At 49.4% G+C, this 12,896-nt stretch overlaps 2 protein-coding genes and 1 non-coding gene across 6 annotated transcripts in view; all 3 read right to left on the bottom strand.

Annotated features, from left to right (window-relative positions):
* PRDX2 (peroxiredoxin 2) overlaps nt 1-12,896 on the bottom strand; it is a 146,627-nt gene that overhangs the window by 67,528 nt on the left and 66,203 nt on the right. The gene's annotated exons all lie outside the window — the stretch shown is intronic.
* SYCE2 (synaptonemal complex central element protein 2) overlaps nt 1-12,896 on the bottom strand; it is a 14,161-nt gene extending 1,265 nt beyond the window's left edge. The window contains exons 1-4 of one of the 3 annotated variants that reach the window (XM_075998094.1): nt 12,826-12,896; nt 12,108-12,223; nt 1,798-2,008; nt 55-243 (exon numbers count right to left, since the gene is read on the bottom strand). In XM_075998094.1, the coding sequence (XP_075854209.1) occupies nt 55-243; nt 1,798-2,008; nt 12,108-12,223; nt 12,826-12,840 (531 nt within the window). In that variant the 5' untranslated portion in view covers nt 12,841-12,896. The other 2 variants (XM_075998095.1, XM_075998096.1) reach the window with 2 other exon arrangements.
* Nucleotides 630-733, bottom strand: LOC142864975 (small nucleolar RNA U13). The gene has a single exon (XR_012915265.1). It is a non-coding gene; the product is annotated as a small nucleolar RNA U13 (small nucleolar RNA).

Here is a 12,896-nt window from a genome sequence, read left to right as displayed (position 1 = left end):
TGGGCCATCACGACCCCCGCCCTCCAGAACCACCCCCGAGAGAGTTTGTCATACCTCAGGCTGGACGTACAGGTCTTTGTACACGGTCTCCACGGTGTGGCAGACTTGTTTGAGCTCTGTCTCCAAATGGCTGATTTTTGCCATCTTCTGGGTGAATTGTTGGAGCTTTTCCTGAATGATCTTGTTGTGGTGATTATAAATTTGGTACATCCTCTCCTCTAACTTCTCTGCCAGATCCGAAACCTTTTCAAGAATACGATGGAAAACCAAAGAAGAGGCATTAGCAGACATTTGTTCTAAGGGGATCTCTTAGATGTCTGCAATTGATCTTATAAAAACAGTAAAAACAACCCCAGTGCAGTGACTGGGGATGAAATGGCCTATCTGTTAAATTTTATTTATTTTTTTAAAGCAAGAGGCAAAACTATATACAGTCATGTGCTACATAACAACATTTAGGTCAGTGACAGACCATATATATACAACAGTGGTCCTGTAAGATTATAATACTATATTTTTAGTATTCCTTCGCTATGTTCAGATATGTTTAGATACACAAATACTTACTGTTGTGTTACAATGGCTGACAATTGTGGGTTTTTTTTGAGACAGAGTCTTTTTTTTTTTCACGTCAGACGGGTAATGTGCCGATGTCGTAACAAGGTTTGAGGGAGGCACATCTCACGCATGCGCGTGAAAACCCAATCATCACGCTTATGAACTACAAAAGGATCGAGACAGAGTCTTGCTTTGTTGCCCAGGCTAGAGTGAGTGCCGTGGCATCAGCCTAGCTCACAGCAACCTCAAACTCCTGGGCTCAAGCAATCCTGCTGCCTCAGCCTCCTGAGTAGCTGGGATTACAGGCATGCGCCACCATGCCCGGCTAATTTTTTCTATATATATATTAGTTGGCCAATTAATTTCTTTCTATTTATAGTAGAGACGGGGGGGTCTTGCTCTTGCTCAGGCTGGTCTCGAACTCCTGACCTCAAGCAATCCGCCCGCCTTGGCCTCCCAGAGTGCTAGGATTACAGGCCTGAGCCACCATGCCCGGCCTATGATTGTGTTTAGTACCGTAATATGCTGTATGGATTTGTAGCCTAGGAGCAACAGTCTATAGCACACTCTATGGATGTCCACATGATGACAAAATCACCTAAGGACACATTTCTCAGGACTATCCCAGTTAAGTGATGCATGACTGTATATAGAATATGCTCAACCAGGTTAGGAAGAAATTATGCAGACTGGGGACTAGAAGAAACATGCAACAAAGTGGCCTCTGGGTGGTGGTATCAAAGGAATAGGTTTTTTTTTTTTTTTGAGACAGAGACTTGCTCTGTTGCCCAGGCTGAAGTACAGTGACATCATCATGGTTCACTGCGGCCTCAAACTCCTGGGCTCAAGCAATCCTCCTGCCTCAGCCTCCCAAGTAGCTGGAACTACAGGTGTGTGCCAAAATGCCTGGCTAATTTTTCTATTTTTTGTAGAGATGGGGTCTTGCTCTTGCTCAGGCTAGTCTCAAACTCCTGGCTTCAAGTGACCCCCCCGCTTCAGCCTCCCAGAGTGCTAGGATTACAGGCATAAGCCAGATGTTGTCTCAGGAAGAAAGTAGATAGTTTTGGCTTACACAATGAGTTTATCAGGATTTAACCCCATTATGAGTTGAGCAGCACATGTACTGTGTGTGAATTGTCTAGCACTATGCCTGGAATATAACAGATGCCCATCAGCAGTTCACTCCCTCCCCTTTTACATAAGGAATACCACCTGTGCCTGCTGGGGGGAATCTGTCACCTTGATCTTGAGGCTGTCCCTGAAGTTGGTCATGAACGCATGGTCCTTCTGCCTGCTCTCATTGATGTTCTCGATCAGTTCCTGGGCTCTCTTCTTCAGGGTGTCGATGCTGGAATCCAGGGAGGAGAAGTAGGGGACTGACTTCCCTTCCAGCACCGTCAGCTGGCGACTGGCACCGGAGGTGGCAGTACAAGGGCTGGAACCCTGACTTCTGAAAGCACAGGAAACAGATCAGCACCAGCCTCCCCAGAGCAGCCAGTATGAATGAGCTGTGTGGTGGGAGGGGACCTGTGTGCTTGCCTCCCATGGGTGACTCTTGGCACGTTTCCTAGGCTTTTTCATTCACACACTCAAGTGATCCTCCCGCCTGGACCTCCCAAAGTGCTAGGATTACAGGCCTGAGCCACCGTGCCCGGCCCATAGATGCTTTCTTAAATGACTTCTGTGTCACTAACATGCCATATCCATTTCCCAGCCTGCTGGCTGATGTCCACAGTGCACGGACCATCTGGGGCTCGTATACCTGCACCTCCCTGCTCCCACCAGGTGAGGGAACTGCCTATCAAGAGTTATACTTAGGCCAGGCTCAGTGGCTCACACCTGTAAATCCTAGCACTCTGGAAGGTAAAAGCAGGAGGATTGCTTGAGGTCAGGAGTTCAAGACCAGCCTGAGCAAGCATGAGATGCCCTCTCTACTAAAAATGGAAAAATTAGCCGGATGTGCATGCCTGTAGTCCCAGCTACTCGGGAGGCTGAGGCAGGAGGATCACTTGAGCCCAGGAGTTTGAGGTTGCTGTGAGCTAGGCTGACACCATGGCACTCTAGCTCAGGTGACAGAGCAAGACACTCTCTCTCAAAAAAAAGTTATACTTTTTCTAAGTTCTAAGAAGTAGTAAAAAAAAAAAAAAAAAAAAAGTTATACTTAAAAACTTTTTTTTTTGAGAGAGTCTCACTCTGTTGCCCGGGCTAGCGTATCGTGGCATCAGCCCGGCTCACAGCAACCTCAAACTCCTGGGCTCAAGTGATCCTCCTAACTCAGCCTCCCAAGTAGCTGGGACTACAGGCATGCGACACTGTGCCCGGCTAAGTTTTTCTATATATTTTTAGTTGGCCAATTAATTTCTTTCTATTTTTTAGTAGAGACGGGGTCTTGCTCTGAGGCTGGTTTGCAACTCCTGACCTTGAGCAATCCTCCCGCCTTGGCCTTCCAGAGTGCTAGGATTATAGGTATGAGCCACCTTACCTGGCTTTAAAAACTTTTTTTTTTTTTTTTTGAGGCAGAGTCTCACTCTGTTGCCCATGCTAGAGTGAGTGCTGTGGTGTCAGCCTAGCTCACAGCAACCTCAAACTTCTGGGCTCAAGCGATCCTCCTGCCTCAGCCTCCCGAGTAGCTGGGACTACAGGCATGCACCACCATGCCCAGCTAATTTTTTCTACATATATTAGTTGGCCAATTAATTTCTTTCTATTTATAGTGGAGATGGGGTCTCGCTCCTGCTCAGGCTGATTTTGATCTCCTGACCTCGAGCAATCCACCAGCCTCGGCCTCCCAGAGTGCTAGGATTACAGGTGTGAGCCACAGCGCCTGGCCAAAAGTTTTCACACACACACACACACATACTCAAAGTGATGTTTGTCCCACACTGTACTCATGACTGTAATTATGTAATTCAATTATATATTGTTAGCCAGTGAAATCGGGGCATAAAAGTGACAGCTGTCTGCAATGCTAAAAAAAAAAAAAAATCTAGCTTGGCATGGTGGTGTGTCCCTGTGATCCCAACTATTTGGGAGGATCACCTGAGGCTAGGAGTTTGGTGCTGTAGTGGGCTATGATCAAGCCTCTGAATCCAGCCTGGGCAGCATATCGAGACCTCATCTTAAAAAAAAAAAAAATCTGGAAGGATTCTGCATAGATCTTCATTTGTTAGGACCTGTAAGTTTGCACTGTGCTTTAACCACTTCGGTACCAGCGTCGACTATAGTCAACAGCCACAGATAAACGCACACAGCGACTTTAGCGACAGCCGTGATATATGACTTTTCTAATTTTTCATTTATCAAAATAAAATTGTGAACATTTAAAAATAACGTAATGAAAACATATATGTATATGTTACCTATTCTGATTTACAGGTAAAGCTGCCTGTAAAGTAAAACAAGCTTTCAGTGCTTTAAAGGTTTCCTCATCACACAGGAGCAAAACTGATTCGTTGTCAATGCACAGCGCAAACTATCGTGTGGACTACGAGTGCTGGCTGTGGGTGAGGTTTCGCAGCCGGTGAGCACCGTACAGACGTGGTTAAAAACAAAATTACAAATTATAATACACTGTGATGAGTTTATGAAAAAAAGTTGTGATCTGATCAGCTAACTCACTGGTACTTTAAACTAAGACATATATGTATATTTTTTTCTTCTGATTTTCTGCTGTATCTGATCTCTTTGATATCTGATCAGTTACAGTTTCTGGCCAAGTAGACCTGCCACTGTAAGAGCCACAGCTAACATTTCTTCAGCACTTTCCGTGTGCCAGGCACCAAGTTAAGCCACACCTCTTGCTGCTTCCTCATGACCAAGCTCTGGGGTCATCCATTTGTCATCTGTACCTTATGGCTGGGGACACTGGCTGAGTTAGCGTGCTTACGCCATCCTCTCAAGGTGGCGGCCAGTCTGTGGCAGAGCTGGGTGTGACAGTCAGTGGGCCTGACTCCCCAGCCAGTGTCCTCTGCCCACTGAGATGCTGGGTTGCCACTCCTGGACCCTCAGTTTCCGCACTGCCCTCTGAGGTCCTTTCAGCTGTTGGCTAAGCTTTGGCAGTGAGAACAGAGCAGTTCCTGAACACAGTAGGCCACACAAAACCATAAAGCCGGCCCTGCCTGCAAGCCAGACACTGATTACTTAGAAAAATGCACATTGATTTTGGATGTTTTCTCCATTATACTCTTTTTGAGGTTTTAGTCTCCTGACCACCGTGGCTCTACATTTGGGCTCAGAATACAAGCACAGTGAAACCTGACGCACCCTCCTTCACATCCTGTGCTGCAGTGAGGCTCTCCACGCCTCTTCCCTGTTGGCCTCTGCAGCTGCTCTCCCGCTCTCCACTCTACAATGCGTGGCCTTCAGTGGCCTGTCATTCTCTGAAGGTGTCCTTGCAGCCTGGGGTGCCTGGACAGTCCTCTTGCCCACCTAAGTACTGCCTCCTCAAGAAGGTTCTCCTTGGCTGGGTTATGTGCACACAGCACCTACGGTGTCACTGCCTGTACCTCGGCCTCCCCCTCTAGTCTCCTGGAGGGCCAGGACATTGTCTCATTCATCTTCAAATCCTCTCTCTCATGGGAGAAGCAATAAATGTGCTTCAAATAAATGAAGGACTCAAGAGTACTTTAACTACCATCTGCACTTCAGTGACCCCCAACTTTTATCACCCCAACCCATGCCTCCTTCTTGAGCTCCCAACAATGTACTCGACAACTTCGAGGCCTCCCCACTTGGCTGCCCCAAAGGCATCTCAGACTCTGTACCTGTATACCAAGAGCATCAACCCGACTGCATCCTCCCTCTGAATGACACAAAAGGCCACCTGGTCCCCAAGCTGGAAACTTAGCAGTCAGCCTGGAGTCCAGTTTCTCTCTGCCCCTCTATAATCCTATTTCAAAATCCTCATTTCCACCTCCTAATCTCTCTCAAATCTATCATCATGTGCAGCCCTGTAACTGTCATTTCTCACCTGGCCCTAGTGACCTTCTATACTGCAATCCAATTTCCTATCCCTGCTTCACAGCCTACAACAGCCACCCACCCCCAACCACAGGATCAAGTCTAAATTCCTTAGCACAGCATACAAGGGCTTCCAGGGTCGTGGCCTCTACCCTCTGTCTAGCCTGTTTTTGTTTTTTGAGATAGTCTCACTCTATTGCCCTGGATAGGGTGCAGTGGCATCATCACAGCTCAGTGAAAACTCAAACTCCTGGGCTCAAGTGATCCTCCTGCCTCAGCCTACCACGTAGCTGAGACTGTAGGTGTGCACCACCATGCCTGGCTATTTTTTTCTATTTTTAGTAGGTACAGGCTCTGGCTCTTACTCAGGCTGATCTCAAACTCCTGAGCTCAAGCAATCCTCCCACCATGCTAGGATTACAGGTGTGAGCCACCGCACCTGGCCTGTCTAGCCTGCTTTGTACTATGCCCTCCATTTGCAGCAATCTGGGACCTTCCATGATTTACCTGACCCCACCAGTCTTTGCTTGGAATGACTTTCCCTATCTGCTTCCTTCTTGAAGCTACATTCAGAGATTCCGCTCCCACTGCACCTTGGTGCTACTGGTCACAAAGGCACCATAGTTTATGCACATGGGTCCCCTCCAGTGCCTGAGGCCGGGGACTGCATTCTACTCATCTGTGTTTTTCAGTACCTCAAAGCCTTCATTTATTTATTTATTTTTGAGACAGAATCTCACTTTGTTGCCCAGGCTAGAGTGAGTGCCATGGCGTCAGCCTAGCTCACAGCAGCCTCAAACTACTGGGCTCAAGCAATCCTACTGCCTCAGTCTCCCGAGTAGCTGGGACTACAGGCATGCGCCACCATGACTGGCTAATTTGTTTTTCCTATATATATATATTAGTTGACCAATTAATTTCTTTCTATTTATAGTAGAGACACCGTCTTGCTCTTGCTCAGGCTGGTTTTGAACTCCTGACCTTGAGCAATCCACCCGCCTCAGCCTCCCAGACTGCTAGGATTACAGGCGTGAGCCACGCCAGGCCTCAAAGCCTTCATAAATGCTTGCTGAATACCTAAATAAATGCACCACTGATGGAGGTGGTTCTACACTCCGCCCTCACACCTCCATGTACCCACAGCTCGCCATGTTCTCTCAACCTCTACTGGATCATCTAAAGTTTCAGGACCCTGACATTAAAACCAATGGTATCACCAGGTGTTTCTTTTTGCGGACTTGTTCACAACCTGCTTCAGCTGCTGATGGTTCAGAGTTGCTCCTTTCTTTTTTTTTTTTTTTTTTTTTTTTTTTTTTTTTATAACAATACACAGAGTTGCTCCTTTCTAAGGCTCCATGGATGAGGCCCACGGGTTTTCATGGCAGCTGAGCAAATGGTAAAAAATCACTCAAATTCAGCAAATGCAAATTTTGCCGTGGGACAAAGGCCTGCATCAGATGTCTGCTGAGAGCTTCTTTATTTTTCCAACCTCTCCTTTGGGGATTTATTCCTTTCTATTTCATTTTTCTTAATACTCAGCAGCTGCATATTAATCAGGATACTAATGAATCATAGGCTTCCCTGGGCCTGGATTCACCAATTAACTTTAATAAACAAAATGTGCAGTGTCCTCTCCACTGGCTTGCCCCGTTCCTGGGCCAGCTTCTGTTGCCGAACCCTGGACAGAGGCCAGGCGGTGGAAGTTGGCCCAGCGCAGTACGCCGGGTGTGCATGGCCTGCGCTGGGCTTGGGCAGTGGGGTGGGGGCTGTGAACACATCACTGAGCTCATCTATTATGGTCTGTCCTTCTAAGGAGTCCCTAATTTGGCTGGGAGGATTAGGACATAGTTCCCAAACAGGGCCCAGGCTGGCAGGGGGCCCGGGAACTGCAGAGGAAATGGTCTAAGCTCAGAGACCATCTGTTCGCTCCAGGTAAAGCTGTGATTGGCAGGCGAGTGAGCCAGAGCCCCCCTGCTGGTGGGGCCCTCCCTCCATGGCCTCTAACAGATATACAAGTAAACAATCCGCCAGCCACTTAAGACCACCGCAGGCGGTGGTCCCAGGAGGGGAAGCAAGCTAATCAAACATTCAGCGGGGAACACAGCAGAAGCTCTGGCGCTTGGGCAAAACGATGTTTTGCTGAAGTATAGCCAGGAAGGGGGAAGGTTTGAATGGAAGCTGATGAGCCGGTTCCTCAACCTCTACCTTTTCTCTCCTGGAAACATGTTAATATTTTAATCATGTTTCTGCATATCTGCTGCTGGATCTATTCACTGGCTCCTGCACTGGTTTTAATACATATTTTTTTGCCAAATGCTCTTGTGGAGCTCCTTGAAGTCTCTAAATGATTTGCAATGGCCTGTGTCTCTTCACCATATAGACCCTGGTCTAAACATGCTGTGCTGCAGTGAGATATTATCAAACAAACGACTTCAGCTGTTGCCTCCCTTTTTCTGGTCTCCAGTGGACAGCACACACCTAAAGACCATTCCACCCTGCGGCCTGCTTTTTAAAACCAAAGAATGTGGGAAGCAAAGGGAAGCTGGCTTTATGCCTGCAGTCCTCAGGGTGCTGTCCTGGGCCTCTTTCACTCTTTCCCCAGGTGAGCTCATTCATTTCACAGCTGCTGCTGAAATAGTGACTCCCATGGAGCGGGCTCCAGCCCTTTATCCCACCCTGAGTTCCGGGTCAGGAAGTCCAATTGTATCCAGGCCATGTTCATGTGGATGTCCCTGGCCACCTCAAATGCCTGAAAAAAAGCCAAGGAACATGGAACTGGTGTTCTTGCCTTGGCCAGAGAAGCCAGCGCCTGCAGGAAGGTAGGGAGCAGTGGTGTGCTGGTAAGCGCTTAGCAACTGGCTCTGGGGTTGGGGGAGGAGAAGGAAGCCCTGATTGGTAGCGTTTGCCAATTTCCATGGTGCAAAGAATCCCCCACCATAGCCGGTTTCAAGCTACCAACATGAAGCCACTAAATGCCAAGTCAGGAAGAGATGTGTAGAATCGGCTCTTGCAAGCTGTCAGAAGCTGGCTCCAGCACACCATGGCCAGGAGACACCCTCGTTCATCCCTATCCTCGTGCTGCAGGGCACAAAGAGCTTCTCTCCATCTGCCCTGCTAGATGCTGCCCCCACAGGAGCCTCCCATCTGATCTCCCACCATTCGGCACAAAGTAGCCTGTATCTTTTTATAACAGGAACCTGAGCATGTCATTTCTTTGAGCTGGTACTTCTCCTGCCAAGGTATACGTCTACCCAGGAGCAATGAAAACATCTGTCCACACAAAAACTTGTACATGGACGCCTGCAGCAGTGTTACTCATAATAGCCCAAAAGTAGAAACCACACAAAGGTCCATCAACTGGCAAACATTTGTTCCATCATTTGGTAAATAAAATGTGGTAGATTTGTATGGAATATTAATGAACCATAAAAAGAAATCAAGTTCTGATCCATGCTATAACATGGACGAACCTTGAAAACATGCTAAGGGCTGGGGGCAGTGGCTCACACCTGTAATCTAAGCTTTGGGAGGCCGAAATGGGAGGATCACTTGAGCCCAGGAGTTCAAGACCAGCCGGGGCAACAGACCCCATCTCTACAAAAATTTAAAAATTAGCCTCACATGGTGGTACGCAGTCCCAGCCACTCAGGAGGCTGAGGCTGGAAGATCATTTGAGCCTGGGAGTTTGAGTCTGCAGTGAGCTGTGATGATGCCACTGTGCTTCGGCCTGGGTGACACATCTCCCTATCTTTTTTTTTTTTTGAGACAGAGTCTCGCTTTCTTGCCTAGGCTAGAGTGAGTGCCGTGGCGTCAGCCTAGCTCACAGCAACCTCAAACTCCTGGGCTCAAGCAATCCTCCTGCCTCAGCCTCCCAAGTAGCTGGGACTACAGGCACGAGCCACCATGCTCGGCTGATTTTTATATATATATATTGGTTGGCCAATTAATTTCTTTCTATTTTTATGGTAGAGACGGGGTCTCGCTCAGGCTGGTTTTGAACTCCTGACCTTGAGCAATCCGCCCGCCTCGGCCTCCCAGAGTGCTAGGATTACAGGCGTGAGCCACCGCGCCCAGCCCCTATCTTTTTTTTTAAAAAAAGAAAAGAAAACATGCTCAGTGAAAAAAGTCCATTACAAAGGACTACATAGTGTATAATTCCATTTACATGAAATGTTCAGAATAGGCAAATCCATGGAGGCTAAAAGCAGATTAGTGGCTGCCAGGGGCTGAAGAGGATGCAGGGACTAGGGGTGGCAGACAGCTAAGGGATGTGAGGTTTCTTTTTGGAGTGATAAACATGGTTTACAGTTAACTGTGGAGAAGATTGTCCAGCTCTGTGAATACACTAAAAGCAATTTAACTGTACACTTCAAGAAGGTGAATTGTATGGTACAGGAATAATATTTCAATAAAGTTGTTACCCCCCCAAAATCTTCAGGATAAAGTTCATAGCCTAGAAAATGCCCCCTGACCTGGCCCCTACTGGGCCCTCTCACTCTCCCCTGCCCCCACCCAGCTGCTCTGGCCTTCCTTCAGTCCCTGAATGCCACGTGCAGGGACTTTGCACAAGCTCTTCTCTCTCAGTTCAACCTTCCACCCCTTTGCCCACTTGGCACCAACTTGCCCTTACCTTCTGCTTCAGAACTGCCTCTTCAAGGACACCTTCCCTGGCTCCCTGCTCCAGGCTGGCTGCCCACAGGGAAAGGGTCTCCCAGTACCCTGTGATGGCATTTGTTCAGTATCTGACTCCCCAGTCAGATGGAAACACCAGGAGGGTTACAAGCATGTCTGTCTGGCAGACCACAGGGTCTTACTATGTCACCCAGGCTGGAGTGAGGTGGCATGATCATACCTCACTGTAACTTCAAACTCCTGGGCTCAAGCAATGATCCTCCTGTCTCAGCCTTCTGAGTAGCTGGGACAACAGGCAACTGCCACCACACACAGCTAATTTTAAAATTTTTTTATAGAGCCAAAGTCTTGCTATGTTGCCCAGGGTGGTCTCGAACTCCTGGGTCAAGTGCTTCTCCTACCTTGGCCTCCCAATGTGCTGGGATTATTGGCATGAGCAACCTTGCCCAGCCCAAAATTTTTTTAAAAAGTCATTCCTGATGTCTCTTTCTCAACCCAACATCTATTCCCTTAACAATTTCTGTCAGTTCTATCTTCTTTAAGTATATCCAGAATCTGACCACTTCTCACACCTCTGGAGATCCGCCATGGGCTAAGTCACAGTCATCTAGACTATTCCAATTGCCTCCCCACTGGTCTCCCTGCTTCTACAATCTATTTTCTAACGAGGCAGGCAGAGGGAGCTTATTGATACTTGAATCTTTATAGGATGGTAAACTCCCATAAAGGAGTTTTGCCGGTCATGTTGCAAAAACTCAACTTTGTGGAAGTGGCCACAGCTGATATGCAAAGGAATGATCATGGCTGTGCTCCAATAAAACTTTATTAACAATAATCTAACAAGTCCTATTGTAATGGCATCATGTCGCTCCTTTATTCCAAACCCTCTTGTGGGTAATTAACATCCAAAGTCCCATTTCCTGAGTACATCTTTCATTATCTCCCTCCTACTCACACTGCTCCAGCACATTCTCCCTCTGGGCCCTTGCAGCTGCTGTTCCTCTGCTTGGAGTTCCCTACCCATATGGCTCACTTGTCACCTCCTCTGTGAAGCTATCCCTGACCTCTAATCTAAACTAGCCACTCAGGCTGAGCATGGTGGCTCACACCTGCAATCCTAACACTCTGGGAGGCCAAGGCAGGAGGACTTCTTGAGGTCAGGAGTTCGAGACCAGCCTCAGCAAGAGTGAGACCCAGTCTCTACTAAAAATAGAAAAAAAATTAGCTGGGTGGGGTGGTGCATGCCTGTAGTCCCAGCTACTCAGGAGACTGAGGCAGGAGGATCTCTCAAGCCCAGGAGTTTGAGGTTGCTGTGAGCTAGGCTGATGCCATGGCACCATAGCCCGGGCAATAGAGCGAGACTCTCTAATTAATAAATAAACAAACTAACCACTCAGGGCAGGCAAGGTGGCTCACACCTATAATCCCAGTGCTTTGGGAGGCTGAAGTGTGAGGATTGCTTGAGTTTCAGACCGGCCTAGACAACATAGCAAGATCCCGTCTCTACAAGAAACAAAAAAATTAGCCAGCTGTGGTGGTGTGCACTGTAGTCCCAGCTACTCAGGAGGCTGAGGCAGGAGGATCACTTGAGCCCAGGAGTTCAAGGCTGCAGTGAGCTATGATCCTGCCACTGCACTCTAGCTTGGGTAACAGAGTGAGACCCTGTCTCACAAAAATTAAAAAAATAATAAAGCAAACCTGCCACCCATCACTCCCCATTTTCCTCTCTAGCATGAAGCATCCCTAGGACTTTACTTTCTGTCTCCTCCTCCATAGCGTCAGCTCCCTTGCTGTGTGTCCCCAGCACCTAGAACCCGTGCCTGGCACATGGAGATGCGCCATCAGTTTTGCAACAGGTGAACCAGGAGCAGACACTGGACGGAGCCTTGTGGAAGGACAGGGTGAACGAGAGGGACTCAGGGGCCTGCGTGGCCCTGCTGGGCGGGGTTCTTCCTCACCTCGCAGGCCCTCCGCCAGCTTCCTCCTCGCGGTTCTCCTCACACTGCTGATGCTCCTTGCTCTCCCCCACCGGCAGCAGCTCCTGGTCCTTGCACTCGACGTGGGGCATGTCCACCTGCGAGCACAGCCAGCGCTTGAGAGGCCGCAGGATGGAGGGCGAGGAGCGGTCGGTCGGATCGCTCTGCTCCCACCCCTTCGACCCCGGGCACCTGGATGTGGCCCAGCGGCGTGGTGGGGACCTACTGCCGAGACCGGCGCAGCTCGGGTGGGCGCCACCGGGACGGGGGCGCGCGGTGGGAGGACTCCCTGTCCCGGAGGGACGCCGGGCGCAGAGATGTGAGGGGCCAAGGAGAGGGCCGGGCTCTGGGAGAGGGCCTGGGCTCCTCAGTGGTGTGAGTGCCGGCTGCAGTCATTCCAGGAAAGGGGAGCGGTGGAAGACGACGAGGAACAGGTGTGGCGCGTGGGCGTCTGTGGCTCTCTCTGCCCGGCTCCTGCCACGCGCCACGCCTGGAAGTCTGTCCTTCCCGCCCAGACCGTCAGCGGGTCAGTCAGGGCCCGGTCGGTCAGTCAGGAAATTGGGGCCGGGGCTGGTGTGAGAGGAGGCCCCGAGGGGAGGAGACAAGTGGCCCGACTCGGGTCCGCTGGGGAGGCCCGGGATGGCCGTCGTTCCCTGCCCGTCCGCCCGCCGCCCGCGCGAAGGAAAGAGGAGCCGCTTACTCCCTGTCGCTCCATCCGGTCTTTTCCCGCCTTCAGCCACGCGATCTCCGCGCACGCGTAGGCCCCGCCCC

The sequence above is a fragment of the Microcebus murinus genome, chromosome 27, assembly GCF_040939455.1.
Source record: "Microcebus murinus isolate Inina chromosome 27, M.murinus_Inina_mat1.0, whole genome shotgun sequence".
In the NCBI taxonomy this organism is placed as follows: Eukaryota; Metazoa; Chordata; class Mammalia; order Primates; family Cheirogaleidae; genus Microcebus; species Microcebus murinus.
This window is presented reverse-complemented; position numbering and strand designations above follow the sequence as displayed.